This window comes from Leucoraja erinacea, unplaced genomic scaffold (genome assembly GCF_028641065.1).
Source record: "Leucoraja erinacea ecotype New England unplaced genomic scaffold, Leri_hhj_1 Leri_156S, whole genome shotgun sequence".
Taxonomy (NCBI): Eukaryota; Metazoa; Chordata; class Chondrichthyes; order Rajiformes; family Rajidae; genus Leucoraja; species Leucoraja erinaceus.
This window is the reverse complement of record NW_026575858.1, coordinates 179,113-205,218: the sequence shown is the minus strand read 5'-3', so window position 1 is coordinate 205,218 and position 26,106 is coordinate 179,113. Positions and strand designations below refer to the sequence as shown.

The 26,106-nt window shown below is 49.5% G+C and overlaps 1 protein-coding gene across 1 annotated transcript in view; it reads left to right on the top strand.

Annotated features, from left to right (window-relative positions):
• Positions 1 to 26,106, top strand: part of LOC129715979 (autophagy-related protein 16-1-like) — a 75,602-nt gene that overhangs the window by 9,634 nt on the left and 39,862 nt on the right. The window contains exons 5-10 of the mRNA XM_055665865.1: positions 2,363 to 2,447; positions 9,151 to 9,224; positions 10,558 to 10,809; positions 11,966 to 12,031; positions 16,153 to 16,218; positions 23,180 to 23,242. Of these exons, the coding sequence (XP_055521840.1) occupies positions 2,363 to 2,447; positions 9,151 to 9,224; positions 10,558 to 10,809; positions 11,966 to 12,031; positions 16,153 to 16,218; positions 23,180 to 23,242 (606 nt within the window). The remainder of the gene's footprint in view (positions 1 to 2,362; positions 2,448 to 9,150; positions 9,225 to 10,557; positions 10,810 to 11,965; positions 12,032 to 16,152; positions 16,219 to 23,179; positions 23,243 to 26,106) is intronic.

Genomic DNA, 26,106 nt, shown 5'->3' with positions numbered 1-26,106 from the left:
TATGACAGTCCCGCCATCCCGGGAATTAACCTTGTAAACCTACGCTGCGCTCCCTCAATAGCAAGAATGTCCTTCCTCAAATTAGGGGACCAAAACTGCACACAATACTCCAGGTGTGGTCTCACTAGGGCCCTGCACAACTGCAGAAGGACCTCTTTGCTCCTATATTCGATTCCTCTTGTTTTCAAGGCCAACATGCCATTCGCTTTCTTCACTGCCTGCTGTACCTGCATGCTTACTTTATTAGACTGATGTACAAGGACCCCCAGATCCCTTTGTACTTCCCCTTTTCCCAACTTGACGCCATTTAGATAATAATCTACCTTCCTGTTTTTGCTACCAAAGTGGATAACCTCACATCGGGCAAGAGGTACAGAAGTGTGAAAACGAACGCACACCTCCAGATTCAGGGACAGTTTCTTCCCGGCTGTTATCGGGTAACTGAACCGTCCTCTCACCAACTAGAGAGCGGTCCTGACCTCCCATCTACCTCATTGGTGACCCTCAGACTATTTTTAAGCGGACTTAATCTTGCACCAAACTTCCCTTCATCATAATTGATGGGCCGAATGGCCTGATTCTAATCCTAACTCCTCTACTCCGTCATTCAATCATGGCTGATCTATCTCTCCCTCCTAACCCCATTCTCCTGTCTTCTCCCCATAACCCCTGACACCCGTAATGACCAAGAATCTGTCTATCTCTCCCTGAACCCCAGGTCCTGATGGTCTACATCCCAGGGTACTTCAGGAAGTGGCTCTAGAAACGTGGATGTATTGGTGATAGTTTTCCAATGTTCCATAGACTCAGGATCAGTTCCTGTGGATTGGAGGGGAGCTAATGTTATCCCACTTTCTAAGAAAGGCGGGGAGAGAAAACAGGGAATTATAGACCAGTTATCCTGACATCGGTGGTGGGGAAGATGCTGGAGTCAATTATAAAAGATGAAATAGCCGAACATTTGGATAGCAGTAACAGGATCGGTCCGAGTCAGCATGGTTTTACGAAGGGGAAATCATGCTTGACTATCTTCTGGAATTTTTTTGAAGTTGTAACTAGGAAAATGGACAAGGGAGAGCCAGTGGATGTTGTGTACCTGGACTTTCAGAAAGCATTTGATAAGGTCCCACATAGGAGATTAGTGGGCAAAAATAATGCACATGGTATTAGGGGTAGAGTGCTGACATGGATGGAAAATTGGTTGGCAGACAGGAAACAAAGAGTAGGGATTAACGGGTCCCTTTCAGAATGGCAGGCAGTGATTAGTGGGGTACCGCAAGGCTCGGTGCTGGGACCGCAGCTATTTATAATATACATTAGTGATTTAGCTGAAGGGATTACAAGTAACATTAGCAAAGTTGCAGATGACACAAAGCTGAGTGGCAGTGTGAACTGTGAGGAGGATGCTACGAGAATGCAGGGTGACTTGGACAGGTTGGGTGAGTGGGCTGATGCATGGCAGATGAAGTTTAATGTGGATAAATGTGAGGTTATCCACTTTGGTAGCAAAAACAGGAATGCCGATTGTTATCTGAATGGTGTCAAGTTCAGAAAAGGGGAAGTACAACCGGATCTGGGGGTCCTTGTTCATCAGTCAATGAAAGTAAGCATACAGGTACAGCAGGCAGTGAAGAAAGCGAATGGCATGTTGGCCTTCATAACAAGAGGAGTTGGGTATAGGAGCAAATAGGTCCTTCTGCAGTTGTACAGGGCCCCAGTGAGACCACACCTGGAGTATTGTGTGTGGTTTTGGTCTCCAAATTTGAGGACGGACATTCTTCCTATTGAGTGAGTGCAGCGTAGGTTTACAAGGTTAATTCCCGGGATGGCGGGACTGTCATATGTTGATAAAATGGAGCGGCTGGGCTTGTATACTCTGGAATTTAGGATGAGAGGGTATCTTATTGAAACATAAGATTTTTAAGGGTTTGGACACACTAGAGGCAGGAAACATGTTCCCGATGTTGGGGGAGTCCAGAACCAGGGGCCACAGTTAAGAAAACGGGGAATTTAGACAATAGACAATAGGTGCAGGAGTAGGCCAAAGATGAGGAAACAATTTTTCACACAGAGACTTGTGAGTCTGTGGAATTCTCTGCCTCAGAGGGCAGCGGAGGCCGGTTCTCTGGATACTTTCAAGAGAGAGCTAGATAGGGCTGTTAAAGATAGCGGAGTCAGGGGATATGGGGAGAAGGCAGGAACGGGGTACTGATTGTGGATGATCAGCCATGATCACATTCAATGGTGATGCTGGGTCAAAGGGCCGAATGGCCTACTCCTGCACCTATTGTCTATTGAATTTTCACTGTACATGTGGCCATAAACTAAACTAAACTGAAGCGTTTCCTCGCTTTCCTCCCAGTCTGCCATCGGACCCGGAGACAACGGAAATGATCCAACTCCGATACCAGGAGCAACTCTCCAAGATGCAGTTGACCAACGGGGAGGTGAGTCAATCCGAGGCCGAACATTCCCTCATCGACCAGGGCGGCAACGGTGTCGCAGCGGGTAGAGCTGCTGCCTCACAGCGCCAGAGACCCGGGTTCGATCCCGACCACGGGTGCTATCTGTCTGTACGGAGTGTGTACGTTCTCCCCGTCACCTGGTTGGGTAATCCTACCATAGTTATCCAACCAGATGCAACTAAATTTAAGGTAGCTCCTTCTTCTCAAGAACCCCTTCTGGCTGAAGTCATCCCCCTAACACCTCCGGTTTAAATTCCATGTGGAATATTTTGGAGGACCAGGAAATCAAGAAATCTGCGTGGGTTTTCTCCGGGTGCTCCGGTTTCCTCCCACACTCCAAAGACAATAGACAATAGGTGCAGGAGTAGGCCATTCGGCCCTTCCAGCCAGCACCGCCATTCAATGTGATCATGGCTGATCATCCATAATCAGTACCCCGTTCCTGCCTTTTCCCCATATCCCCTGACTCCGCTATTTTAAAGGGCCCTATCTAGCTCTCTCTTGAAAGTATCCAGGGAACCTGTCTCCACCGCCCTCTGAGGCAGAGAATTCCACAGACTCACAACTCTGTGTGAAAAAGATGAGGAAACAATTTTTCAGAGAATTCCACAGACTCACCGCTCTCTGTGAGAAAAAGTGTTTCCTCGTCTCCGTTCTAAATGGCTTACTCCTTATTCTTAAACTGTGGCCCCTGGTTCTGGACTCCCCCAACATCGGGAACATGTTTCCTGCCTCTAGCGTGTCCAAACCCTTAACAATCTTATGTGTTTCAATGAGATAACCTCTCATCCTTCTAAACTCCAGAGTGAACAAGCCCAGCCGCCCCATTCTCTCAGCATATGACAGTCCCGCCATCCCGGGAATTAACCTGGTGAACCTACGCTGCACTCCCTCAATAGCAAGAATGTCCTTCCTCAAATTAGGGGACCAAAACTGCACACAATACTCCAGGTGTGGTCTCACTAGGGCCCTGTACAACTGCAGACGTGTAGGTTTGTAGGTTAATTGGTTTTGGTATAATTGCGAATTGTGCCTAGTGTATGTTGATCGCTGGTCGGCACGGACTAGGCGGGCCGAAGGGCCTGTTTCCGCGCTGCATCACTGAACTGAACTGAACAGTTAACTAAACAAAACTAAACTCTGCAACACAGAAACAGACTGTTTGGCCCTACTTTCCAATCAAGATGCCTCATCTACACGAGTCCCACTTGCCCGTGTTTGGTATGGCTCGGGTACTTTATTTACACTTGTGCTGAGGTACAGTGAAATCCATTGTTGTATACAGTTTAGGGCAAGTATCACGGTACATAGGCTTGTATTCACTGGAGTTTAGAAGGATGAGGGGGTATCTTATAGAAACATATCAAATTATAAAAGGACTGGACAAGCTAGATGCAGGAAAAATGTTCCCAATGTTGGGCGAGTCCAGAACCAGGGGCCACACAGTCTTAGAATAAAGGGGAGGCCATTTAAGACTGAGGTGAGAAATTTTTTTTTCACCCAGAGAGTTGTGAATTTATGGAATTCCCTGCCACAGAGGGCAGTGGAGGCCAAGTCACTGGATGGATTTAAGAGAGAGTTAGATAGAGCTCTAGGGGCTAGTGGAGTCAAGGGATATGGGGAGAAGGCAGGCACGGGTTATTGATAGGGGATGATCAGCCATGATCACATTGAATGGCGGTGCTGGCTCGAAGGGCTGAATGGCCTAATGCTGCACCTATTGTCTATTGTCTGTAGCTGAACTATTCCTGTCATGATCCTTTACACCTCTACAAGATCACCCATCAACCTCCAACAGGAATAGAGTCCAAGCCTGCCCAGCCTCTCCCTGTAGCCCAGACCCTCGAGTCCTGGCAACAAGCTTTACTAAGTGTTCAAGAAGGAACTGCAGATGCTGGAAAATCGAAGGTACACAAAAAAGCTGGACCTTCAGCGGGTGTAGCAGCATTTATGGAGCGAAGGAAATAGGCAACGTTTCGGCCCGAAACGTTGCCTATTTCCTTCGCTCCATAGATGCTGCTGCACCTGCTGAGTTTCTCCAGCTTTTTTGTGTACCAGCAAGCTTTACTAGACTGGCTTTGAGGAAAAGTCTACTTATTAATGACCCACTTTTCACTTCCTGGTGCTTATTTAAGGACATGAAAATATATTCAAGCATATGAAAATAGACAATAGGTGCAGGAGTAGGCCATTCGGCACATCGAGCCCGCACTGCCATTCAATGTGATCATGGCTGATCATCCCCAATCAGTACCCCGTTCCTCCCTTCTCCCCATATCCCCTGACTCCGCTATCTTTAAGAGCCCTATCTAGCTCTCTCCTGAAAGTATCCAGAGAACCGGCCTCCACCGCCCTCTGAGGCAGAGAATTCCACAGACTCACCACTCTCTGTGAGGAAAAAGTGTTTCCTCGTCTCCGTTCAAAATAGCTTACTCCTTATTCTTAAACTGTGTGGCTCCGGGTTCTGGACTCCCCCAACATCAGAAACATGCTTCCTGCCTCTAGCGTGTCCAAACCCTTAATAATCTTATATGTTTCAATAAGATACCCTCTCATCCTTCTAAACTCCAGAGTGTACAAGCCCAGCCGCTCCATTCTCTCAGCATATGACAGTCCCGCAATCCCGGGAATTAACCTTATAAACCTACGCTGCACTCCCTCAATAGCAAGAATGTCCTTCCTCAAAAATATATTCAACTCATTTTAAACTGGTTTATGTGAATGTTGTGTCAACTGCAAATGTTGTTAAAATACTTTATCCGATTGATTGGTACAAAGTCACAGCACGGAAAGAGGCCCTTCGGCCCACTAAGTCCGCGCCGACCAGCGGTCCCCGCATACTAACACCATCATACACACACACACACACACACACACACACACACACACACACACACACACACACACACACACACACACACACACACACACACACACACACACACACACACACACACACACACACACACACACGCTAGGGACAGATTACAATTGTACCAAAGCCAATCAACCTACAAACCTGCACGTCTTTGGAGTGTGGGAGGAAACCGAAGATCTCGGAGAAAACCCACGCAGGTGACGGGGAGAACGTGCAAACTCCGCGCAGGGAGCACCTGTGGTCAGGGTGGAGCCTGGGTCTCAGGCGCTGTGAGGCAGCGACTCTACCGCTGTGCCACCGTGCCCGCCCCAGTTCTCATTCTGCAGGTTCCAACAATGTGGAAATATTCCAGCATCATTTCCCCATCACAAACCACACTACTTTTCTCGAAATGTGTCGGAAGGAACTGCAGATGCTGGTTTAAATCAAAGGCAGACACAAAGTGCCGGAGTAACTCAGGTGGGACAGGCAGCATCTCTGGAGAGAAGGAATGGGCGACGTTTCGGGTCGAGACCCTGCTCCAGACCAGTTTTCTCCAGCCTATTCTTAAATTTCTAAATGCCTACTTCCTCAGTTGGAGACTGCAACATTTCCTCGTGGGCAGGTTCACCAGCCCACAGTCACAAGGGGCGGCGCAACGGTAGAGTTGCTGCCTCACAGCGCCAGAGACCCGGGTTCGAACCCGACCACGGCTGCCGTCTGTACGGAGTTTGCACGTTTTCCCCCCGTGACCTGGGTGGGTTTTCTCCGGGTGCTCCGGTTTCCTCCCACACTCCAAAGACGTACAGGTTTGTAGGTTAATTGGCTTTGGTGTAAATGTGAAATTGTCCCTAGTGTGTGTAGGATGGTGTTAGTGTGCGGGGATCGCTGGTCGGCGCGGACTCGGTGGGCAGGAAGGCCTGTTTCTGCGCTGTATCTCTATCCACTTCCTCTTCCTCTAGTTTTCATTCCACAGATTAAAACCGCAATGATTTCCCCATCACATACCAAGCTGGAGAACCCTTGCATTTCTAAGTTGCCACTTCCTTAATTAGAGACTTCACCGTTTTCTCGTTGTCAGGGCGACCAGCTTGTGTCTTCCTGCAGGCGAGATGCGCAGGAAGGAACTGCAGATGCTGGTTTACACCGCAGGTAGATACAAAGTGCTGGAGTAACTCAGCGGGATGGGCAGCATCTCTGGAGAGAAGGAATGGGTGATGTATCTGGGTCGAGATCATCCTGTCTGAAGAAGGCCTGAGCTGTAGGGAGACAATAGACAATAGACAATAGGTGCAGGAGTAGGCCATTCGAGCCAGCACCCCTTCGAGCCAGCACCGCCATTCAATGTGATCATGGCTGATCATCCCCAATCAGTATCCCCCCCGTTCCTGCCTTCTCCCCTATATCCCCTGACTCCGCTATTTTTTAAGAATCCTATCTAGCTCTCTCTCCTGAAAGCATCCAGAGAACCGGCCTCCACCGCCCTCTGAGGCAGAGAATTCCACAGACTCACAACTCTCTGTGTGAAAAAGTGTTTCCTCGTCTCCGTTCTAAATGGCTTACTCCTTATTGTTAAACTGTGGCCCCTGGTTCTGGACTCCCCCAACATCGGGAACATGTTTCCTGCCTCTAGCGTGTCCAAACCCTGAATAATTTTATATATTTCAATGAGATCCTCTCTCATCCTAAACTCCAGAGTGTACAAGCCCAGCCGCTCCATTCTCTCAGCATATGACAGTCCCGCCATCCCGGGAATTAACCTTGTAAACCTACGCTGCACTCCCTCAATAGCAAGAATGTCCTTCCTCAAATTAGGGGACCAAAGCTGCACACAATACTCCAGGTGTGGTCTCACTAGGGCCCTGTGCATCCTCGGAGAGGCTGAGCAGGCTGGGACTTTTTTCTTAAATATATCTTACGACATTTATTGTACCACTTCATTTTTTAAGCTTTAAAAAGAAAGAAATAAAGAAAGTAAAGAAAGTGAGAGAGAGTCGTGATAATGTGACAGACTGATCAAAAAGAAAGACCCATTGAGCAAAGAGTTAGGGGAAAAAAGTTAAGAAATGGGCCATAGAAAAGAAGACAGAGAAAAATAAACAAAAGCTCTATTATCAAGGGATATACCAACTTCGTATTTTTCATCGCCCCCCCCTTACCAGATCCTGACATCATTTCTTTTTAAAGTACTGTTGCACCTTATACTTGTAGTAAGTCGTTAAGACTTCCAGCACGGAAACAGGCCATCTCGGCCCTACAAGTCCGTGCCGAACAACTTTTTTCCCTTAGTCCCACCTGCCTGCACTCATACCATAACCCTCCATTCCCTTCTCATCCATATGCCTATCCAATTTATTTTTAAATGATACCAACGAACCTGCCTCCACCACTTCCACTGGAAGCTCATTCCACACCGCTACCACTCTCTGAGTAAAGAAGTTCCCCCTAAAGTTACCCCTAAACTTCTGTCCCTTAATTCTGAAGTCATGTCCCCTTGTTTGAATCTTCCCTACTCTCAGTGGGAAAAGCTTGTCCACATCAACTCTGTCTATCCCTCTCATCATTTTAAAGACCTCTATCAGGTCCCCCCTTAACCTTCTGCGCTCCAGAGAATAAAGACCTAACTTATTCAACCTATCTCTGTAACTTAGTTGTTGAAACCCTAAGTAATGCTTCAAACATATTTGAAATCCACATATTTATTGTTGGTATTGGAGCGTTTTACCAGATTTTAAGAATCCCATTTCTGACACCATGTAAACGACCGAGTCATACAATCTGAAATCCAAGATCATCTTTAATCAGCATTCAAACTAAAGCAGTACAGCAGATTGTTAGTTGTCAGAACTTCATAACCGCTTCCAAGACTGAGCAGTACAGGAAGTAGGTGTTAATATAAATCGTACAGTAGTGATGCTATTCCATAATGATCGGTTGTCATGCATAAACCAATCTGCAGGGATGATCACATTGAATGGCGGTGCTGGCTCGAAGGGCTGAATGGCCTACTCCTGCACCTATTGTCTATTGGCCTACCACAACCAGAGATCAGACCTGAACTACTATCTACCTCATTGGAGACCCTCGGACTATCCTTGATGGGACTTTACTGGCTTTACCTTGCAGTAAACATAGAAACATAGAAATTAGGTGCAGGAGTAGGCCATTCGGCCCTTCGAGCCTGCACCGCCATTCAATATGATCATGGCTGATCATCCAACTCAGTATCCCGTACCTGCCTTCTCTCCATACCCCCTGATCCCCTTAGCCATAAGGGCCACATCTAACTCCCTCTTAAATATAGCCAATGAACTGGCCTCAACTACCCTCTGTGGCAGAGAGTTCCAGAGATTCACCACTCTCTGTGTGAAAAAAGTTCTTCGCATCTCGTTTTTAAAGGATTTCCCCCTTATCCTTAAGCTGTGACCCCTTGTACTGGACTTCCCCAACATCGGGAACAATCTTCCTGCATCTAGCCTGTCCAACCCCTTAAGAATTTTGTAAGTTTCTATAAGATCCCCTCTCAATCTTCTAAATTCTAGAGAGTATAAACCAAGTCTATCCAGTCTTTCTTCATAAGACAGTCCTGACATCCCAGGAATCCCAGGAACCATCTCTGCACTCCCTCTATGGCAATAATGTCCTTCCTCAGATTTGTTATTCCCGTTATTCCCTTTATCCTGTATCTGTACACTGTGGACGGCTCGATTGTAATCATATATTGTCTTTCCGCTGACTGGTTAGCGCGCAACAAAAAAGCTTTTCATTGTACCTCGGTACACAGGACAATAAACTAAACTGAACTGAACGATTGCCCTGTGCCCATAGCTCGCCCAGGCGGTGTTTGAGTTGAACAAGAAGCAGAGGGGCAAGGAGGCGGAACTACAGGACTCCCACACCAGGTGATTCCATCCCAGGATATCCCACTGGACAGCCAGAATGGCCTCACCACCACCTCAGTGAAGCTGCACTGCCCCAACGAGAAATCCACCCTGTCTCTCTCTGTGTCTCTCTCTGTGTCTCTCTCTGTGTCTCTCTCTCTCTCTCTTTCTCTCTCTCTGTGTCTCTCTCTGTCTCTCTCTCTGTCTCTCTCTGTGTCTCTCTCTGTGTCTCTCTCTCTGTGTCTCTCTCTGTCTCTCTCTCTCTGTGTCTCTCTCTGTGTCTCTCTCTGTGTCTCTCTCTCTCTCTCTCTGTCTCTCTCTCTGTGTCTCTCTCTGTGTCTCTCTCTGTGTCTCTCTCTGTGTCTCTCTCTGTGTCTCTCTCTGTGTCTCTCTCTCTCTCTCTCTGTCTCTCTCTCTGTCTCTCTCTGTGTCTCTCTCTGTGTCTCTCTCTGTGTCTCTCTCTCTCTCTCTGTGTCTCTCTGTGTCTCTCTCTGTCTCTCTCTCTCTCTCTGTGTCTCTCTCTGTGTCTCTCTCTGTGTCTCTCTCTGTGTCTCTCTCTGTGTGTCTCTCTGTCTCTCTCTGTGTCTCTCTCTGTGTCTCTCTCTGTGTCTCTCTCTGTGTCTCTCTCTGTGTCTCTCTGTGTGTCTCTCTCTGTGTGTCTCTCTCTGTGTCTCTCTCTCTGTGTCTCTCTGTGTGTCTCTCTCTGTGTCTCTCTCTCTGTCTCTCTCTCTGTGTCTCTCTCTGTCTCTCTCTCTGTCTCTCTCTCTGTGTCTCTCTCTGTGTCTCTCTCTGTGTCTCTCTCTCTCTGTCTCTCTCTCTCTCTCTGTCTCTCTCTCTCTGTGTCTCTCCCCCTCTCTCTGTGTCTCTCTCTCTGTCTCTCTCTCTGTGTGTCTCTCTCCTCTGTGGCTATATATGTCTCTCCCTCTGTGTCTCCCTCTGTGTCTCCCTCTGTGTCTCCCTCTGTGTCTCCCTCTGTGTCTCCCTCTGTGTCTCCCTCTGTGCCTCCCTCTGTGCCTCCCTCTGTGCCTCCCTCTGTGCCTCCCTCTGTGCCTCCCTCTGTGCCTCCCTCTGTGCCTCCCTCTGTGTCTCCCTCTGTGCCTCCCTCTGTGCCTCTCTCTGTGTCTCTCTCTGTGTCTCTCTCTGGGTCTCTCTCTCCCCCGTCTCTCTCTCCCCCCCTTCCCTCCCCCTCTCTCTCTCCCCCCCTCTCCCCCCTCCTCTCCCCCCCCCTCTCCCCCCTCTCTCTCCCCCCCCTCACTCCCCCCCTCTCTCTCCCCCCTCCCTCTCTCCGCGTCTCTCTCTGCGTCTCCGTGTCCCTCTCTGACTGTGCCCCTCTCACTGTCTCCCCCCGCCCCAGGCTGGAGGGGACGTGGCGGCGTCTAGACACGGCTGAGGAGGAAGAGCGGAGGCTGAGAGTGCAGGTGGCGAGGCTGGAGGAGGCCAACCTCGCAGTGAAGGAGGAGTACGACAGGCTGCAGCTGCTGCACCATACGCTGGAGCAGCACCTGCGCAGCCAGCAGCAAGAGACGGTCGAGCTGATCCAAAACCTGATGCAGATCAAAACTGAGGCGGCGCAGCGGGAGAACCTGCAGATCGAGAAACCCCGCAGGTGAGGCGTGCGCAGGTGTGCAGGTGTGGCGGCGCAGGTGAGGCGTGCGCAGGTGAGGCGTGCGCAGGTGAGGCTGCGCAGGTGAGGCGTGCGCAGGTGTGGCGTGCGCAGGTGAGGCGTGCGCAGGTGAGGCGCAGGTGAGGCGTGCGCAGGTGAGGCGTGCGCAGGTGTGGCGTGCGCAGGTGAGGCGTGCGCAGGTGAGGCGTGCGCAGGTGAGGTGAGGCGTGCGCAGGTGAGGCAGGTGCGCAGGTGTGGCGTGCGCAGGTGAGGAGGCGTGCGCAGGTGTGGCGTGCGCAGGTGAGGCGTGCGCAGGTGAGGCGTGCGCAGGGGGGGCGTGCGCAGGTAAGGTGTGTGCAGGTGAGGCGTGCGCAGGTGAGGCGTGCGCAGGTGTGGCGCGCGCAGGTGGGGCGTGCGCAGGTGTGGCGTGCGCAGGTGAGGCGTGCGCAGGTGAGGCGTGCGCAGGTGAGGCTGATTAGGTGAGGCGTGCGCAGGTGAGGCTGATTAGGTGAGGCGTGCGCAGGTGAGGCGTGCACAGGTGAGGCGTGCCTGGGCCTGGCCAAGATGGCCGTTCACGGGTCCGGACAGCGGGCGGGCGATGGTCGCACTAGGGTCGGCGTCCCGCTCCCCTTCCGAGCAGACGTCCGTGTCCGGGAACACGCGGCGTCCCCGAGGACTCTGGGGGCCTTCCGTGAAAGCTGATCGCCGCAGGGCGGGGGGGAGGGGGGGGGGGGGAGTTCGAGCGCATTCGAGATAAAGATGGCCCTATTGTATTATAATGATTGCCTGACGTAGTGTGACTTGAAAGTCTTTGTACCTTCTGGTACACTGTAATATGCAATTATTGAATAGTGTGAAGGGCCTGTTCCACGGCGATTTTTTCGGCGACTGCGGCAACATTAACTGACGTATCAAGTCACCGAAAAAGCCGAGGCGCGATGACGTATTGACGCGATGACGTATTGACGCGATGACGTATTGACTCGCGATGTCTTTTATCGCCGCTGGATGTTGAAATGTTCAAAATCTTTCGGCGACCCTGATACGTTAGTCAGTAACGCCGGCAGTCGCTGGTAAAAATCGCCAAGTGGGACAGGCCCTTGAATGGCGGTGTTGTTACTGGGCAAGTGTGGTGATCATGTACATCTCTCTCTGTTAGTACTGACCTAAGAAACCTGCAGGAGGATTTGGCGATCGTTTCAAGTTTGCCGTTCTTGGACAAGACGTGAGTGAGATCCGTTTTGCGTCGGGGAGTTAGTGGGGACTCTGGGATTGAGGGGGGGACACTGCAGCTTGGTTTGGGAATGGCTCCGTCCAGGAACGCTACAGACCGCATCAAATTGTGGACGCAGCCCAGACCGTCGCACAAACCAACCTCCCTTCCATCGACTACATCTACACCTCACGCTGCCTCGGCAAGGCCAGCAGCATCATCAAGAACCAGTCTCCCCCCCCCCCCCCCGGCCACTCCCTCTTCTCCCGTCTCCCATCAAGAGGTACAGGGCTAGTGGCGTCAAGGGATATGGGGAGAAGGCAGGCACGGGCTATTGATAGGGGCCGATCAGCCATGATCACAATGAATGGCGGTACTGGCTCGAAGGGCCGAATGGCCTCCTCCTGCACCTATTTTCTATGTTTCTATATAGAAGTGTGAAAACGCACACCTCCAGATTCAGGGACAGTTTCTACCCGGCTGTTATCAGGCAACTGAACCAGAGAGCGGTCCTGAACTACCATCTACCTCATTGGTGACCCTTGGACTATCCTTGATCGGACTTTACCTTGCACTAAACGTTATTCCTTTATCCTGTATCTGTACACTGTGGACGGCTCGATTGTAATCATGTATTGTCTTTCTGTTGACTGGTTAGCACGCAACAAAAGCTTTTCACTGTACCTCGGTACACAGGACAATAGACTGATCTGAACCTGAGGGAGGTGTCTTGTGGTTTATGGGGAGTACATTCATAGAAACAAAGAAACATAGAAAATAGGTGCAGGAGTAGGCCATTCGACCCTTCGAGCCTGCACCGCCATTCAATATGATCATGGCTGATCATCCAACTCAGTATCCTGTTCCTGCGTTCTCTCCATACCCCCTGATCCCTTTAGCCACAAGGGCCACATCTAACTCCCTCTTAAATATAGCCAATGAACTGGCCTCAACTACCTTCTGCGGCAGAGAATTCCAGAGATTCACCACTCTCTGTGTGAAAAAAGTTTTCCACATCTCGGTCCTAAAAGATTTCCCCCTTATCCTTAAACTATGACCCTTTGTTCTGGACTTCCCCAACATTGGGAACAATCTTCCTGCATCTAGCCTGTCCAACCCCTTAAGAATTTTGTAAGTTTCTATAAGATCCCCCTCAATCTTCTAAATTCTAGCGAGTACAAACCGAGTCTATCCAATCTATCTTCATATGAAAGTCCTGACATCCCAGGAATCAGTCTGGTGAACCTTCTCTGTACTCCCTCTATGGCAAGAATGACATTCCTCAGATTAGGAGACCAAAACTGTACGCAATACTCCAGGTGTGGTCTCACCAAGACCCTGTACAACTGCTGTAGAACCTCCCTGCTCCTATACTCAAATCCTTTTGCTATGAATGCTAACATACCATTCGCCTTCTTCACTGCCTGCTGCACCTGCATGCCTACTTTTAATGACTGGTGTACCATGACACCCAGGTCTCGTTGCATCTCCCCCTTTCCTAATCGGCCACCATTCAGATAATAATCTACTTTCCTGTTTTTGCCACCAAAGTGGATAACCTCACATTTATCCACATTATACTGCATCTGCCATGCATTTGCCCACTCACCCAGCCTATCCAAGTCACCTTGCAGCCTCCTAGCATCCTCCTCACAGCTAACACTGCCCCCCAGCTTCGTGTCATCCGCAAACTTGGAGATGTTGCATTCAATTCCCTCGTCCAAATCATTAATATATATCGTAAATAGCTGGGGTTCCAGAACTGAGCCTTGCGGAACCCCACTAGTCACTGCCTGCCATTGTGAAAAGGACCCGTTCACTCCTACTCTTTGCTTCCTGTCTGCCAACCAGTTCTCTATCCACATCAATACTGAATCCCCAATACCGTGTGCTTTAAGTTTGTATACTAATCTCTTATGTGGGACCTTGTCGAATGCCTTCTGAAAGTCCAGATATAACACATCCACTGGTTCCCCCTTATCCACTACTAGTTACATCCTCGAAAAATTCTATAAGATTCCTCAGACATGATTTACCTTTCATAAATCCATGCTGACTTTGTCCAATGATTTCACCACTTTCCAAATGTGCTGCTATCCCATCTTTAATAACTGATTCTACCAGTTTCCCCACTACCGACGTTAGACTAACTGGTCTGTAATTCCCTGTTTTCTCTCTTCCCTCCCTTTTTAAAAAGTGGGGTTACATTAGCTACCCTCCAATCCTCAGGAACTACTCCAGAATCTAAAGAGTTTTGAAAAATTATCACTAATGCATCCACTATTTCTGGGGCTACTTCCTTAAGTACTCTGCGATGCAGCCTACCTGGCCCTGGGGATTTATCGGCCTTTAATCCATTCAATTTACCTAACACCACTTCCCGGCTAACCTGGATTTCACTCAGTTCCCCCATCTCATTTGACCCCCGGTCCCCTGCTATTTCCGGCAGATTATTTATGTCTTCCTTAGTGAAGACAGAACCAAAGTAGTTATTCAATTGGTCTGCCATGTCCTTGTTCCCCATGATCAATTCACCCGTTTCTGACTGCAAGAGACCTACATTTGTTTTAAATAATCTTTTTCTCTTCACATATCTATAAAAAGCTTTTGCAGTCAGTTTTTATGTTCCCTGCCAGTTTTCTTTCATAATCTATTTTCCCTTTCCTAATTAAGCCCTTTGTCCTCCTCTGCTGGTCTCTGAATTTCTCCCAGTCCTCTGGAAGGCAGATTTTTCTGGCTAATTTGTACGCTTCATCTTTTGTTTTGATACTATCCCTGATTTCCCTTGTTATCCACGGATGCGCTACCTTCCCTGATTTATTTTTTTGCCAAACTGGGATGAACAATTGTTGCAGTTCATCCATGCAGTCTTTAAATGCCTTCCATTGCATATCCACCGTCTACCCATTAAGAATCAATTGCCAGTCTATCTTGGCCAATTCACGTCTCATACCCTCAAAGTTACCTTTCTTTAAGTTCAGGACCCTTGTTTCTGAATTAACGATGTCACTCTCCATCCTAATGAAGAACTCAACCATATTATGGTCACTCTTGCCCAAGGGGCCACGCACAACAAGATTGCTAACTAACCCTTCCTCATTACTCAATACCCAGTCTAGAATAGCCTGCTCTCTTGTTGGTTCCTCTACATGTTGGTTTAGAAAACTATCCCGCATACATTCCAAGAAATCCCCTTCCTCAGCACCCCTGCCAATTTGATTCACCCAATCAATATGTAGATTGAAGTCACCCATTATAACTGTTTTACCTTTGTTGCACGCATTTCTAATTTCCTGTTTGATGCCATCCCCAACTCCACTACCACTGTTAGGTGGCCTGTACACAACTCCCACTAGCGTTTTCTGCCCCTTAGTGTTTCGGCCCCATAAATTAGTGCTAATTGTCTGGGGTTATGGGGTGTAGGCAGGAGAATGGGGTTAGGAGAGATAGATCAGCCACGATTGACAGTGGACTTGATGGGCCGAATGGCCTAATTCTGCTCCTAGACCGTATGAACCCCATGATTTGATATTTCCACACGCCATGGAAGGAGGCCATTTGGCCCTTCGAGACTATCCCACGTTACAGACTATACAGAGTTGTACAGCTTTCAAACAGGCCCTTCGGCCCACCTTCTGCATGCCGACCAAGTTCTCCCTCTGTGACGGTCCCATTTGCCTGCATTTTAGACTTTGGAGGTACAGCGTGGAAACGGGCACTTCGGCCGACTGAGTCCGTGCCGACCAGCGATCCCCGCACGCTAACACACGCAAGCACGCACACGCACGGACACACACACACACACACACACACACACACACACACACACACGTCTTTGGAGCGTGGGAGGAAACCGGAGCACCCGGAGAAAACCCACGCAGGTCACGGGGAGAACGTGCAAACTCCGTACAGACAGCACCCGTGGTCGGGATGGAACCCGGGTCTCTGGCGCTGTGAGGCGGCAACTCTACCGCTGCGCCACCGTGTTGTAAGGCATCCTGTAGATGGTACTAACTGCTGCCCCTGTGAGTGTCAGTGTGATCTAACGCTGCGAGGTCAGGGAAGGCCCCCCCCCCCCCCCCCCCCACTCCGGACTTTGGTGACATTGACTGTGGAATTCTGTTGGTTTTCAGGGAGTTTCTGGCCAGCCCACCAGAGGATGCCAGTCGGGATGATGGCAGGAGGCCCAAGGGAAGCAGGTACAGCAGCGGCACGCAGGTATCGGGGTGGGGGGGGGGGGAGATCTCAGTGATCCATCTCCAACTGGTCCGCCCCAGAACAAGTGGATGAATAAACTAATGAATGAATAAGTTTATTGCCCAAGTATTCACATACAAGGAACTTGCCTTGGTGCTCCGCCCGCAAGTGACAACATGACATACAGTGGCAGTTAGGAATGACACATAAAATATTAAACATTAATAATAAAACATTATTGATTAAACATGTCCAGCCTCTGGTGGTCCAATCTATGCCAAACCCAAGACGTCACCCATTCCTTCTCTCCAGAGATGCTGCCTGTCCCAAAAACCAATAGGTGCAGGAGGAGGCCATTCGGCCCTTCGAGCCAGCACCACCATTCAATGTGATCATGGCTGATCATCCCCAATCAGTACCCCGTTCCTGCCTTCTCCCCATATCCCCCGACTCCGCTATCTTTAAGAGCCCTATCTAGCTCTCTCTTGAAAGTATCCAGAGAACCGGCCTCCACCGCCCTCTGGGGCAGAGAATTCCACAGACTCGCCACTCTCTGTGTGAAAAACTGTTTCCTTGTCTCCGTTCTAAATGGCTTACCCCTTATTCTTAAACTGCAAGTTCTGGTTCTGGACTCCCCCAGCATTGGGAACATGTTTCCTGCCCCTAGTGTGTCCAAGCCCTTAACAATCTTATATGTTTCAATGAGATACCCTCTCATCCTTCTAAACTCCAGTATACAAGTCCAGCTGCTCCATTCTCTCAGCATATGACAGTCCCGCCATCCCGGGAATTAACCTTGTAAACCTACACTGTACTCCCTCAATAGCAAGAATGTCCTTCCTCAAATTAGGGGACCAAAACTGCACACAATACTCCAGGTGTGGTCCCACTAGGGCCCTGTACAACTGCAGAAGGACCTCTTTGCTCCTATAGTCGATTCCTCGTTATAAAGGCCAACATGCCATTCGCTTTCTTCACTGCCTGCTGTACCTGCATGCTTACTTTCATAAACAGATGTACAATCCCATTGTAACTACCCTTTCCCCAACTTGACTCCATTTAGATAGTATGGCATTAGATAAATGAATGAATGAATACGTTTATTGGTCAAGTATTCATATGCAAGGAATTTGCCTTGGTGCTCCGCCCGCAAGTGACAACATGACATACAGTGACAGTTAAGAATGACTCATAAAACATTAAAAATTAATAATAAAACATTGTTGATTAAACATTATTGATGTCCAGCCTCTGGTGGTCCAATCTATGCCCAAACCAAGACGTTACCCATTCCTTCTCTCCACAGATGCTGCCTGTCCCGCTGAGTTACTCCAGCTTTTTGTGTCTACCTCCGGTTAAAACCAGCATCAGCAGTTCCTTGCTACACGTTAGGTAGCTCCAGTACGGTCCAACCTATGCCCAACTCAAGTGGTCCAACCACAGACGAACCAAAATCCAACCCAACTCGCCCGACCAAACTTCTACTGGACCTGGAGCTACCCAGCGTGTAGCACGGAACTGCAGATGCTGGTTTAAACCGAAGGCAGACACAAAAAGCTGGAGTAACTCAGCGGAACAAGCAGCATCTCTGGAGAAAAGGAATGGGCGATGTTTTGGATCAAAACCCTTCTACAGACTGAGAACTGGGTTGTACATTGGACAAACAGCGATGTTTCTACTCCTGCACCTATTGTCTATCTTTGGAATAGTACAATAATTTGGGACATTCTTGCTATTGAGGGAGTGCAGCGTAGGTTCACCAGGTTAATTCCCGGGATGGCGGGACTGTCATATGCTGATAGAATGGAGTGGTTGGGCTTGTATAATCTGGAGTTCAGAAGGATGAGAGGGACCTTATTGAAACATAAAATCATTAAGGGTTTGGACACGCTAGAGACAGGGGGGAAACATGTTCCCGATGTTGGGGGAGTCCAGAACCAGGGCCCACAGTTTAAGAATAAGGGGTAAACCAATTAGAACGGAGACAAGGAAATACTTTTTCACGCAGAGAGCTGCGAGTCTGTAAGGTCTCACAGAGAGTGGTGAGTCTGTGGAATTCTCTGCCTCAAGAGGGCGGTGGAGGCCGGTTCTCTGGATACTTTCAAGAGAGAGCTAGACAGGGCTCTTAAAGATAACGGAGTCAGGGGATAGGGGGAGAAGGCAGGAACGGGGTACTGATTGGGGATGATCAGCCATGATCACATTGAATGGCGGTGATGGCTCAAATCGCTGAATGGCCTCCTCCTGCACCTATTGTCTATGTTTTGAATTGCGCAATAATAACAATAATAGTCTGTTGCAGTTCAGAGTTTATTTGTTGTTGTGGTTTAATAACCTGATGGCTGTGGGAAAGTAGCTGTTCCTGAACCTGGACGTTACAGTTTTCAGGCTCCTGTACCTTCTTCCCGATGGCAGGGGTGAGATGAGTGTGTGGCCAGGATGGTGTGGGTCTTTGACGATGCTGGCTGCCTTTTTGAGACAGCGACTGCGATAGATCCCTTCGATGGTGGGGAGGTCAGTAACCAGTGATGGACTGGGCAGTGGTCACAACCTTTTGCATTCTTCTTCGCTCCTGGGCATTCGAGTTGCCGAACGAGGCCACGATTCGACCAGTCAATATATGCTCTCTACTCCACACCTGTTAAAGTCCAAGACAAGGTAGAATCAAATATGCAAAGTAACTCAGCGGGTCCGGCAGCATCTGTGGAGAACATGGATAGGTGACGTTTCACAGAGTGCTGGAGTAACTCAGCGGGTCAGGCAGCATCTGTGGAGAACATGGATAGGTGACATTTCACAGAGTGCTGGAGTAACTCAGCGGGTCAGGCAGCATCCCGCGAGAACATGGATAGGTGACGTTTCACAGAGTGCTGGAGTAACTCAGCGGGTCAGGCAGCATCTGTGGAGAACATGGATAGGTGACGTTTTACAGAGTGCTGGAGTAACTCAGCGGGTCAGGCAGCATCTGTGGAGAACATGGATAGGTGACGTTTCACAGAGTGCTGGAGTAACTCAGCGGGTCAGGCAGCATCTGTGGAGAACATGGATAGGTGACGTTTCACAGAGTGCTGGAGTAACTCAGCGGGTCAGGCAGCATCTGTGGAGAACATGGATAGGTGACGTTTCACAGAGTGCTGGAGTAACTCAGCGGGTCAGGCAGCATCTGTGGAGAACGTGGATAGGTGACGTTTCACAGAGTGCTGGAGTAACTCAGCGGGTCAGGCAGCATCTGTGGAGAACATGGATAGGTGACGTTTCACAGAGTGCTGGAGTAACTCAGCGGGTCAGGCAGCATCTGTGGAGAACATGGATAGGTGACGTTTCACAGAGTGCTGGAGTAACTCAGCGGGTCAGGCAGCATCTGTGGAGAACATGGATAGGTGACGTTTCACAGAGTGCTGGAGTAACTCAGCGGGTCAGGCAGCATCTGTGGAGAACATGGATAGGTGACGTTTCACAGAGTGCTGGAGTAACTCAGCGGGTCAGGCAGCATCTGTGGAGAACATGGATAGGTGACGTTTCACAGAGTGCTGAAGTAACTCAGCGGGTCAGGCAGCATCTGTGGAGAGAACATGGATAGGTGACGTTTCACAGAGTGCTGGAGTAACTCAGCGGGTCAGGCAGCATCTGTGGAGAACATGGATAGGTGACGTTTCACAGAGTGCTGGAGTAACTCAGCGGGTCAGGCAGCATCTGTGGAGAACATGGATAGGTGACGTTTCACAGAGTGCTGGAGTAAGTCAGCGGGTCAGGCAGCATCTGTGGAGAGAAGGAATGGGTGATGTAGATGGTTATGCATGCAACCATATATGTAACTACCTCATTAGCATATTGTCCCTCCCACATTCTATAGTATAACTGTAGTATCTGCATGTGTTCGAAGTTTCGGGACTTTCTCTATGGTGTACGGTTCACGGTCGAAACAGATCACCAGCCACTGGTGACAATATTGAATAAGCCCATCCATGCCGCCCCAGCCCGCTTGCAGCGGATGATGTTACAGCTGCAGCGATTTGAATTTGACATCGTGTACAGGAGGGGCACGTAAATGCATGTTGCCGATGCCCTGTCGCGGGCGCCTCTGTCCCCCTGTGTACAGCATCCTTATGAACAATCTGACCTGCATGTCCTCAACGTGAATTTCGTCCCCTCGAAGCAGTTGCAGACACTGATTGAGCACACCGCTGCGGACTCTGACTTGCAGCAGCTGTCTGCTGTTATTCTGCGTGGTTGGCCCTGCAAGCCACACTCCCTGCCTGCTGCCGTGCAGCCGTTCTTCCTGGTTCGGGACGAGCTCGTGCTTCGGGATGGTATTGTCATTAAAGGTCACAAAGTGGTTATTCCTGCCTCGTTATATGATGCCTACTATACTGCTGCACACTCCGGACACCCGGGCGCTGACGCTACCGTTGCCCATGCCCAAGGGCAGTACTATTGGCCTGCTATGGCCAAGTACATCAAGGCTCGTGTTGCTGCGTGTGCTGAGTGCAACTCCATGGCCCCTCACCATCAACGACAACCCCTGCTACAACAGCCGGCCCCTGACATGCCCTGGTCTTCACTGGCTGCTGATATCTTTGAATGGCGTGGGAAGAACTATCTGGTACTTGTTGACTCATATTCGTCTTGGTTTGATGTGGACCTTCTTCCCACCATCACCTCGGAGATGGTCATCGGTAAGCTGCGACGTCACTTCGCTACCTTTGGCTCACCGGTCAAGCTTCAAACTGACAACGGCCGGCAGTTTACCAGTGCCGAATTTGCTGCCTTTGCGACGAAGTGGAACTTTGCCCACTACACTAGCAGCCCGGAATTTCCTCAGAGCAACGGGCTGGCTGAACGTGCTGTGCGCAGCGCTAAGACTTTGTTGGAGCAGTCTCGTTTGTCTAACTGTGATTTCTACCAAGGACTTTTAAATTTGCGTAATGTTTCTAGAGATGGGGTTTTGGGTTCTCCTGCTCAACGGCTCATGTCTCGTGTCCTCCGCCCACCTATGCCTATCTCTCAGCAGTCGCTGATCCCTGTGGTTCGCCCCCCTGATGCGGTCCACCGCCGCATCTCTCACCGCCATGAGATCCAGCGCCGGTCCCATGACAAGTCTTGTCGCCCTTTGCCCTCCCTTTCCGCGGGGCAGGTCGTCCGTATGCAGACTCCCACCGGGTATTCTAAGCTTGCAACTGTTGTAGGGTTTGCTGACTCCCCTCGCTCCTATTTGGTGGATTACGAGGGTACTGTGTACCGTCGCAGTCGCCAGCATCTGCTAGCTGTCCGTGAGCCTGCACCGCCGATCCCTTTCCCGGACACGTCCTCTCCTTGGCCCACCGGTAGGCGGCGCGACTCTGGCCAGCAGCGGCCTCTGCAGCCTGTCCGCGTTTTATTATTTTTTGTCTGTGTTTTTATGTAGTTTTTTGTTATTTTATGTTGGGGTGTGTGTGTGTGGGGGGGGGGGGGGGGGTGGGAGGGGGGGGGGAAACTTTTGAATCTCTCCCTGCACTGGAGACCCGACCTTTTCTCGTCGGGTCTCAGCTGTCGTTGGGGCCGTAACGAGGAGCGGCCTCCAACAGGAAGAAGCCGGGGACTCAGGTGCCGACTCACCTCACCGTCGCGGAGCTGGCCGAGACCGGAGCGGGTGGAGCGGTGGAGGAGCGTTGCCGCTGCCGCTGCTGCTGCTGCTGCTGCCGCGCCGCTGCTGCTGCTGAGTCGGAGGCTCCTGCTGCGGGTCTGCGGACGGCGGCACCGGGAGCCCGCGGATCCCTGGAGGGAGACCGCTTTTCGGGGCTCCTGCAACGGCGACTTCTCCCGCCCGAGTTGCGGGGTCGAAGAGCTCCTGGAGCGGGGCTTAGCACCATTGCCCCGCGCGGCTTGGAATGCGGGACTTTGCGAGCGCACACCGGGGGCTCCAACATCAAGACCCGGTGTGCGACCTCGCACCACCCGGCGTGGCTTTAATGGCCGCGGGACAATCGCCATCGCCAGCCGGGGGCTTTGACTTTGACTCTGACATCGGGGGGGAGAGAGTGCAGTGGAGAGATAAGTTTATTTGGCCTCCATCACAGCGATGTGATGGATGTTTATGTAAAATGTAATTATGTTGTGTCTGGGGTCTATTTGTGTGTAATGTATGGCTGCAGAAACGGCATTTCATTTGGACCTCCAGGGGTCCAAATGACAATTAAAATGACAATTAAATATACTCTTGACTCTCCTCCTCGGGCTGTACCACGTACCCCTGCTGTCGTTCATGAGCCTGTACAACCTACTTCTGTGCCTCCTGGGTTCTGTTCTCCTGCAGATGCGTTTTCCCCACGGCTTTCTCCTGTCAGTTCTCCCGTTTTGTCCTCCCCTTCTCGTTCGTCTCTCAGCTCGCCGGTTTCTAGTCCCCGACCTGTTTTGCCGCCTGTTCCATCCCCCCGTTCTTCTCTGCCTTTGTCTTTGGGGGAGGGGAGTGAGGGTGTGTACGGACCCGCTCTGGCAGAGTTGTGCGGGCCCCTGATCGGTATGGTGATTATGCTTAGGTTTAGGATGTTCACTTACTATTATTGTTATTATGTGCAGGTCTGTATAATTACCTGCTGCTGCTGTTTATCTTACAGGAAGGTAGATGGTTATGCATGCAACCATATATGTAACTACCTCATTAGCATATTGTCCCTCCCACATTCTATAGTATAACTGTAGTGTCTGCATGTTCCCTCCCTGTTGGGTTCCAGTACGTGTGTAGACCAAGTGTGGTTAGTACTGGAACGTGTGTTATTAGTGTCTGAATAAAGACTGAGTTAAAGGACTATGGACGACGTCTAGTTTCCTTTACAGGTGACGTTTCGGGTCGAGACCCTTCTTCGGAAAGAGAAAATCCTCTCTGACGTGCCGAATTCCGCGTAAATCTTCTCTGTACCCTTTCCAGCCGGACTGCTGATAAAACCAGCCGTCACTAACCTCGCCTCTCCTCTCCCTTGTTTACAGATCAGCCTCCTTCAGTCTTCCAGGCCAGCACAAGTTCCTGCAGTCTGTTAAAGGAATCTTCAGGTAAGTGAACTTAAAGTCCGATCTCACGGTGAGTCCGATCTCACGATCTCAACATCGCAGAAATGACACGTAAACGGCAAACTTAGTCATATCCGTGGGAACTCGGTTAAACTCTTGATCATAAACTTGGAATCTCGTACACAACCACGAGTGACCCCGAGTGAAAGACCCGTGGTTGTGTACGAGATTCCAAGTTTATGATCAAGAGTTTAACCGAGTTCCCACGGATATGACTAAGCTTGCCATTTACGTGTCATTTCTGCGATGTTGCAAGTTCCTCTCCCGAGTTACTCTTGAGCCAACAACGTCTACCGACGTGTTGAAAAATCATCACATGGTAAAAATGACTTTGTTTTATTTAACTTTAAGTGTGGATTTATTTTTTCATTTTAGTGTAAGTAATATCATGCAATCATGCATCTGCTTACCTGATGGTAGATGTCAAAACTTGCCATTGAGTGCTTTGCATTGTCTCCTTTATTACCTGTATTTAGGCTTGTGCCCCATTTCTCAGCTGAATGAGAGTATATACTGGAAATACTTATTTGTGCTTCATTTGATTTTGCATGTTTGAGATTTGCAGTGTCTCGGATGAGCTGGACTTTAGCAGGGCAGAGACTGCAGTGGCGGGCATCCGAGAGCGTTCTGCCGCCGACCCGTTCTCTCTCTCCACTCGCTGCCTGCTAACTAATAAGCAAGCACTAGGCGCTACCCTTCTTGAAAGTCCCACCTCTTCCCTTTCGCTGCAATCTGCCCCAGACCCGCAAAACTTTAATGCTGGAGTAACTCAAGCGGCTCAGGCAACTTCTCTGGAGAGAAGGAATGGGTAACATAGAAAACATAGTAAATAGGTGCAGGTGTAGGCCATTCGGCCCTTCGAGCCTGCACCGCCATTCAATATGATCATGGCTGATCATCCCCAATCAGTATCCCATCCCTGCCTTCTCTCCATACCCCCTGATCCCTTTAGCCACAAGGGCCACATCTAACTCCCTCTTAAATATAGCCAATGAACTGGCCTCAACTACTTTCTGTGGCAGAGAATTACACAGATTCACCACTCTATGTGTAAAAAATGATTTTCTCATCTCAAAAAGACTTCCCTCTTATCCTTAAACTGTGACCCCTAGTTCTGGACTTCCCCAACATCGGGAATAATCTTCCTGCATCTAGCCTGTGAAATCCCTTAAGAATTTTGTAAATTTCCATAAGATCCCCCCTCAATCGTCTATATTTCTAGCGTGTGCAATCCGAGTCTATCCAGTCTTTCTTCATATGAAAGTCCTGCCATGCCATGAATCAGTCTGGTGAACCTTCTCTGTACTCCCTCTATGGCAAGAATGTCTTTCCTCAGATTAGGAGATCAAAACTGTACGCAATACTCCAGGTGTGGTCTCACCAAGACCCTGTACAACTGCAGTAGAACCTCCCTGCTCCTGTACTCAAATCCTTTTGCTAATATGAAGGGATTGTAACCGAATGGCACTGGCGCTGCATGAAACATTGGCAGCCAGGATCAGGTAACATCGCCACTACCAGCAAACATGTAATACTAAACATAGTCATTCGATCCTCTTGACCCGCTAACAAATTATCATACCCTCCCTTTCTACCCTTCAACAACTAAGTTACAGAGATAGGTTAAATAAGTTAGGTCTTTATTCTCTGGAGCGCAGAAGGTTAAGGGGGGACTTGATAGAGGTCTTTAAAATGATGAGAGGTATAGACAGAGTTGATGTGGACAAGCCTTCCCCTTTGAGAATAGGGAAGATTCAAACAAGAGGACATGACTTCAGAATTAAGGGACAGAAGTTTAGGGGTAATATGAGGGGGAACTTCTTTACTCAGAGAGTGGTAGCGGTGTGGAATGAGCTTCCAGTGGAAGTGGTGGAGGCAGGTTCATTGGTATCATTTAAAAATAAATAGGATAGGCATATGGATGAGAAGGGAATGGAGGGTTATGGTATGAGTGCAGGCAGGTGGGACTAAGGGAAAAAAGTTGTTCGGCACGGACTTGTAGGGCCGAGATGGCCTGTTTCCGTGCTGTAATTGTTATATGGTTATATGGTTACCTCTCCAGCTAGACAGTCCATAGGAAACGTCAGTGTTAAAAACAAGTTGTTTTAAAATAAGATATAACAATAAAATGTAAGATATTGAAATGGATATAGACACAAAATGCTGGAGTAACTCGGAGGGACAGGCAGCATCTCTGGAGAGAAGGAATGGGTGAACTGGGAAGTGGGGAGGTGGGGGGGGATGGAGAGAGACGGATAGCAAGGGTTACTTGACGGAACTAATCTCCCAGGTCACTGTTCTCTGTCCAGCTGCCGAGTTCAGAGTGCCCACGAGCTAACACGGTAGACTCAAGAGTCACTAAGGTAAACTCACGAGCCACCAAGTTCTCACAACGAGTTTAAATGTTTCAATTTTTAACTTCAACAGTAAATTTGACTCGTGGAAAACTTTAAACATGCTTGAAAATTTTCAAGAGTTAACAAGTTTCACGGGTACCTGCCGTTAGCGCCACGAGTCGCTAAGTTGCGTCCACGAGTTCCGACGTTCCTACTAGGTTAATCGTAGTTAAAATTTGTTTTAAACTCGAGGTCACTCGTGGGTCGACTCGCACCATGAGACAGGGGTTTTACTACATTAACCAGCAGAGGGCGATCTCCACACACTGCCTCCTGTGTATCCAAGACTCAAGTGGAGACAATAAACAATAGGTGCAAGAGTAGGCCATTCGGCCCTTCGAGCCAGCACCGCCATTCAATGATAGGATCATCCCCAATCAGTACCCCGTTCCTGCCTTCTCCCCATATACCCCCTTAGCTATCTTCAAGAGCCCTATCAAGCTCTCTCTT